We start from the raw sequence: 6,418 nt of genomic DNA on the forward strand, positions 1-6,418 counted from the left end.
AAGACTGTATTGGATATTAGGGACCACAAAGCACTTTCATGTTTACCTCATTTGATTTTCACAGCAACTGTGTGGGGAGAATCATCCTCATTTGAGAACTGAGAATATTCAGGCTCAGCGAGCTGGTGTCCCGCTCGATGTCAGAACACTCTGAAGCCTAGGCTTTCCCTGACTGTCAACCCATTCCTGCTTCTCTTGTCCGCTAGTGTGACCCCCCCCCGCCCAGCCAAGGGCTGCCAGGGCCACTTTCACTATGGACTTTGTGTTCTGCCATTTAGGCACCTGCGGAACTCGAGTCACGCAGGAGCTTTTGTGATCGTGACGGAAGAAGCCATTGCCAAGGGTATCCGGAGGATTGTGGCTGTCACAGGTGCCGAAGCCCAGAAGGTGAGCAGGTCAGGCTGGTTTGTGGCTTATCTTAAGAAGGCAAGAGGAGCCCAGTCTGCGAATCCATAGAGCAAACACTGCTCCACATGGCTGCTGCAGTCAGAGTGAAAGTACAGGCTGGGCCACTCCCCCTGCCCCAGTGTCCTACCCGAGTGGCAGAAGAAACCTGCCACCACACAAGATCTCCTAGCTTTCCTATGTTTAGTCTTTTAAAATATATGTGAATCAGGCCAGGTACAGTGGCTCACGCCTGTAATCCCAGCACTTTGGGAGGCCGAGGCGGGTGGATCACTAGGTCAAGAGTTCGAGACCAGCCTGACCAACATACTGAAACCCCGTCTCTACTAAAAATACAAAAATTAGCTGGGCATAGTGGCACACCTCTGTAATCCCAGCTACTTGGGAGGCTGGGGCAGGAGAATCACTTGAACCTGGGAGGCAGAGGTTGCAGTGAGCCGAGATCGCACCACTGTGTTCCAGCTTCAGCAACAGGGCGAGACTCCGTCTCAAAAAAATATATATATATATGCGAATCTGGCCATCTATCCCCTCCTGTCTCCATGTGGAGGAGGGTAAGACATAGATTCACTGTGGCTTCGGGGCCCCCAGCGCTGATCCATGTACTCCTAGGGGCGTGCTTAGTCTGAGGCCGTGCAGTAGTGGATGGGTGCTCTTTCATGGGAACTGGTGTGTCTGACTTGTGCTAAAGCCCCAGGGGTGGCCACTTCCTGGGGAAGGGGCTCCTAATTCTCAAGCTTGATCAACCCTGAGTCTGAGTTGGGTACAGCCTTTGCCAGTGGGCCTGTGAGCACTGTGCTCCTTGCTGGGGCCTGGGGCTGCCAGCACCTGCTCCCCACAGACACTTTTGGGGTATGTTGCTGCAGGGCCTGCCGCCGGGGCTTCTGCAGTTGCTCAGACACAGGATAGTGAGGCTGACTCAGGCCTCCTGCCTGGGGTTGACCCGGTGTCCCCTACCAGGCCCTCAGGAAAGCAGAGAGCTTGAAGAAATCTCTCTCTGTCATGGAAGCCAAAGTGAAGGCCCAGACTGCTCCAAACAAGGATGTGCAGAGGGAGATTGCTGACCTTGGAGAGGTAGGGGCGGCTTCCCTCCCTCCATCCTCAGGGCCTGGTGCATGAGACATGCCCCGTCTTCAGGAAATCTTCTGTAGTCAGTCAGGCCCTGGTTCTTGGTGGAATGGGCCTTTGGGCTGACTTCTGCTGTCCTGCAGCCTTGTAGCAGGGACCCCATGGATCCTGTCCTTGGACCCTGGACATTCCCTGCTGCTCCCAGTGCTGCTAGCAGGAGAGCTCTTCCCAAGCATGTATGGGCACTGGGGTGGAGGGATTTGGGGAAGGGGCTAAGGCTGGCCCTTGCTTCCAAGCCTGCCTGCCATTTATTTGCATTTCAAGCTGCCAGGAAGCTTATCACAGCCTGGTAAGGACCGGGCCTGACTTGGGAGCCCAGCTTTCTGCTGCTCCTTTCTCTAGCCCTGCTTGTTTCACCTGCCACAGCTGCTCCTGAAGGGACTGGTCTCAAAGCTTTCCTTGCTTTCCTTTCCAGGACACTATTCAGGGAGGACTTGGGTTCGGGTAGGGTGGGCTGGACCCTGACATCCCAGCAAGTTGTGGCCCAGATTCAGATGGTCATCTATTGGTTCCAGGCCCTGGCCACTGCAGTCATCCCCCAGTGGCAGAAAGACGAATTGCGGGAGACTCTGAAATCCCTAAAGAAGGTCATGGATGACCTGGACCGAGCCAGCAAAGCCGATGTCCAGAAACGAGTGAGTCCTGGCAGCACCAGTGGCCGGAGTGTTTCCTAGGCAAAGGCCGGCACGGTCCGGCCAGGGGTTCGGGGCCTGGGCTTTTGGTCTGAGCTGCTCTTCTGGACTTTTTTCTTGCAGGTGTTAGAGAAGACGAAGCAGCTCATCGACAGCAACCCCAACCAGCCCCTTGTCATCCTGGAGATGGAGAGTGGCGCCTCAGCCAAGGCAACCCAGGGGCCAGGGTCCCCTCCCCTAGGGCTCATCAGCCCTCTGGTGGCTGACATGTGACCTCTGTGGCTCTGAGCCGAGTGCTTGCCCAAGGGCCCACGGTCTGGGATTGAGATTGGGAGGAGCCGCAGCTCCCTGCATGTGGGAGGCATACCTGGGCCAGGGTAGGGGCAGGGCCCAGCGCTGGCGTCCTCCCCACAGGCCCTGGGCACAGCACCTGCTCTGGGAAGGGGTAGGGGTGGGTGGCAGGCCTTCTGAGGGCTGCAAATGCTCACAGTAGTGAGGGTCCCTGCTCCAGCACCATGGCCTGAGCCAGGTCCTCCCCACAGGCCCTGAATGAAGCCTTGAAGCTCTTCAAGATGCACTCCCCTCAGACGGCTGCCATGCTCTTCACGGTGGACAATGAGGCTGGCAAGATCACGTGCCTGTGTCAAGTCCCCCAGGTCAGCACCACCTTGCACCAGTGGGAAGTGTTAGGTCTTAAGGTTGTTTGCTGAGGCCTGTGTGTGTAGAGCCTGCATTCGAAACAGCCTTTCTGCCCACCGGTTGGTCACCTTTGCCAGTACCCCTTACCCAGGCCTTCTCATTGATGAAGACATCTGGTTGATACCTGGCTTTGCCACTCTGTCCTGTCCTGGCAGTGGCCAGGGCTGCCCCCTGTACCAGCCGTAAAGTCTGTCTCGGCCTCTAGCAGTATCACCCAGGGCAAGGAGTGGGTGATGGCTCCTCCTTTCTTTCCCTCCATTCCTCCCTCAATCCCATCTTCTGTCCTGACTCCCCCTTCCCTTCCTGTCTTCTAGAATGCAGCCAATCGGGGCTTAAAAGCCAGCGAGTGGGTGCAGCAGGTGTCGGGCCTGATGGACGGTAAAGGTGGTGGCAAAGATGTGTCTGCACAGGCCACAGGCAAGAACGTTGGCTGCCTGCAGGAGGCGCTGCAGCTGGCCACTTCCTTCGCCCAGCTGCGCCTCGGGGATGTAAAGAACTGAGTGGGGGAGGAGGAGGCTCCCACTGGATCCATCCGTCCAGCCAGGACCTCTTCATCTGCTACAAGAACATTTGAATCTTGGGACCTTAAAAGAGCCCCTCCTAACCCAGCAGTAACTAGAACACACCTGGGAGCAGTCCTGTGTCTCAGTGCCCCTTAAATTTCTGCCCTGAGCCCTCCACGTCAGTGCCATCGGTCTAGAACCACTACCCCCGCATTACTGTTGATGGTCACGCTCGCATCTGTAGATAACGGCTCTCCAGACCTGAGCTTTCCGCGTCAGCAAGTAGAAATCGTTTTTGCTGCAGAGAATAAAAGGACCACGTGCAATACTTAATGCCGCATGATCTCTATCCCTCTTCCCCATAGGGGCTCGCTCTTTTGACAGCCTTTAGCGTCCGTAGAATAAATGCTGTGGCTCTTGCTGCGGTGTTCACCTAGTCCAGCCCCAGAACCCAAAATTTTGGGAATAGCCCCTAGGGTTGCCTCAAACGTCTGTGGAGGTGGAGGCCAAACTGGTGGGTGTGACATGGAGCAGCAAGGCGTTCATAATTCAGTAGATGAGGGGGTGGCGGTAGTGGAAGCAGAGAAGCCTTTCTTGGAGCTGCTTTCCCCCCTCCCTTCCAGCAGGATGGATGGATCCGGCTACCCTGCACAAGTGGGACTGGGGCGTCCGGGACGCCGGCCGTTCTCCCTCCAGGCCCCTAGGGGCGCTGTAGCGCCGCCCGCTGCTCTCCCGACAGCCCATGCGCAGCCACGCGTCTTTAAGCGACGGAAGAACCAGTGGGTGCGGCAGGGCGTTGGGCAGAAGAGGTTCGCACGCCAGGAGCCGCCATGCCTGGGGACCACCGCCGCATCCGTGGCCCTGAAGAATCGCAGCCGCCGCAGCTGTACGCGGCCGATGAGGAGGAGGCGCCCGGCGCCCGCGACCCAACGCGGCTACGACCCGTGTACGCGCGCGCCGGGCTGCTGAGCCAGGCCAAGGGCTCGGCCTACCTGGAGGCGGGAGGCACCAAGGTGCTCTGTGCCGTGTCGGGCCCGCGACAAGCCGAGGGCGGCGAGCGCGGCGGCGGCCCGGCCGGAGCAGGGGGCGAGGCCCCGGCCGCGCTGCGCGGTCGCCTGCTCTGCGACTTCCGCCGCGCGCCCTTCGCGGGCCGCCGGCGCCGCGCTCCCCCGGGCGGGTGCGAGGAGCGTGAGCTGGCGCTGGCGCTGCAGGAGGCGCTGGAGCCGGCTGTGCGCCTGGGCCGCTACCCGCGCGCGCAGCTCGAGGTGTCGGCGCTGCTGCTGGAGGACGGTGGCTCGGCCCTGGCCGCCGCGCTCACCGCCGCCGCGCTCGCCCTGGCCGACGCGGGCGTGGAGATGTACGACCTGGTGGTGGGCTGCGGCCTCAGCCTGGCGCCGGGGCCCGCGCCCACCTGGCTGCTAGACCCCACGCGGCTCGAGGAAGAGCGCGCCGCCGCCGGCCTCACCGTGGCGCTCATGCCGGTGCTGAATCAGGTGGCCGGGCTGTTAGGCAGCGGCGAGGGCGGCCTGACCGAGAGCTGGGCGGAGGCCGTACGCCTGGGCCTCGAGGGCTGCCAGCGCCTCTACCCCGTGCTACAGCAGAGCCTGGTGCGGGCCGCCCGCCGCAGGGGCGCCGCCGCCCAGCCCTGAACCAGAAGCCTGAGCAACTACGGACGCAAGCCGAGGACCGTGCTGCCACCGTCCACGAAAGACCCGCGCCATCGGCCTCCAGTCTGTGTCGAGATAAGCAGCCGGAGCCCCGGAGAGCACCTGGGGAGGCTCGAGCAGAGCCAAGGCGCCGGACAGCTGTGGTGGTGGAATGGCTTTTTACAAACCTCATTAAGGAACTTGAGCCGGCTCTCATCTGCGACCCAGTTGAGGAAACCTGTGAGCGCATCCTGACTCCCAAGTTGGAAACGACTTAGCTGGACTTACCTGGAAGCTGGTACCTGGAGCTACTGTCATTCAGGCCAGCCAGTGACTCCCTCCGATATAACTGGGCGACTTTTGAGAAGATGGACAAGAGGGCTGTGCCTTCTCACTGTGTCTGAGCCAACAGACAGACCCTTTTATATCTGAAAAACGTCTTCTGGTGTGGTTTTTCTTGGTCCAGGATTTAAAAGAGCAAGGCAGGCTCCTTTTTCTTGCATCCCAGGTGTCAAGGGGTCGCGACGGCGCTGCCTTAAATGGGTTCTGTTCCTTAGGCCAACGTGAACAGGAGAGACGGGCTGAAAAAGAGCTGCAGAGCTTGAGGGAAGCGCTGTGATTTGGAAAAGCAGCTGCCCCCACACGAACCAGAGTCAGGGCAACTGCTGAGATGCAACAAGAGGAGGGAGAGTTGGCCGGGTGCGGTGGCTCACGCCTGTAATCCCAGCACTTTGGGAGGCCAAGGCGGGCGGATCACCTGAGGTCGGAAGTTCGAGACCAGCCTGACCAACATGGAGAAACCCCGTCTCTACTAAAAATACAAAATTTTTGTATTTTTACAAAATACAAAAGGCGAGGTGGCACACACCTGTAATACTAGCTACTCGGGAGGCTGAGGGAGGAGAATCGCTTGAACCCGGGAGGTGGAGGTTGCGGTGAGCGGAGATCGCGCCATTGCACTCCAGCCTGGGCAACAAGAGCAAGACCCCGTCTCAGGGGAAGGAAAAAAAAAAAAAAGTATGGCCCCAGAAGGGCACTGAGTGCACCTCAGGCCCCAACCTGGTTTGGTGCGGGGCAAGACCCAGCTCAGGGCTGGGTAGCTGTAAAGGGTTTTGCTCACGGTAGAAGCAAGATCTGTCCTTGGCCATGTGCAGAGTGGCACAACCTGAGCTTCCACTGTGGGTGAGAAGTGGGGTCCCTGGCCATCTTCATCACGTGGTGCCCTGGTCCTACAAGGAAGACCCTGAGCAGCACCGTAGAGGGCAGGTGCACTGCCAGGAAAGCCAGGTACAGCCTGCCTGACCCACCACGAGGGTGGGGTCTTTCCTGTGTGGCTCCTAGCTCTGCTGGTTTGGGCTCAAGACAGCATTGGAGGAAGCCAGGTGACTGCCGTTGGGAAGGCAGG

General features: G+C 59.4%; 2 protein-coding genes across 3 annotated transcripts in view; both read left to right on the forward strand.

The window, feature by feature from the left end:
• Positions 1-3,700, forward strand: part of AARS1 (alanyl-tRNA synthetase 1) — a 35,252-nt gene extending 31,552 nt beyond the window's left edge. For both annotated transcript variants that reach the window (XM_054454265.2, XM_054454266.2), the window contains exons 16-21: positions 279-387; positions 1,366-1,479; positions 2,049-2,168; positions 2,289-2,375; positions 2,708-2,821; positions 3,179-3,700. In XM_054454265.2, the coding sequence (XP_054310240.2) occupies positions 279-387; positions 1,366-1,479; positions 2,049-2,168; positions 2,289-2,375; positions 2,708-2,821; positions 3,179-3,364 (730 nt within the window). In that variant the 3' untranslated portion in view covers positions 3,365-3,700. The remainder of the gene's footprint in view (positions 1-278; positions 388-1,365; positions 1,480-2,048; positions 2,169-2,288; positions 2,376-2,707; positions 2,822-3,178) is intronic.
• Positions 3,701-3,771: 71 nt separating this feature from the next.
• Positions 3,772-5,449, forward strand: EXOSC6 (exosome component 6). The gene has a single exon (XM_054454267.2). The coding sequence runs from the start codon at positions 4,198-4,200 to the stop codon at positions 5,014-5,016; it is 819 nt and encodes a 272-aa protein (XP_054310242.1). The 5' UTR covers positions 3,772-4,197; the 3' UTR covers positions 5,017-5,449.
• The last annotated feature ends 969 nt before the right edge of the window (positions 5,450-6,418 follow it).

This window comes from Pongo pygmaeus, chromosome 18 (assembly GCF_028885625.2).
Source record: "Pongo pygmaeus isolate AG05252 chromosome 18, NHGRI_mPonPyg2-v2.0_pri, whole genome shotgun sequence".
NCBI classification, from domain to species: Eukaryota; Metazoa; Chordata; class Mammalia; order Primates; family Hominidae; genus Pongo; species Pongo pygmaeus.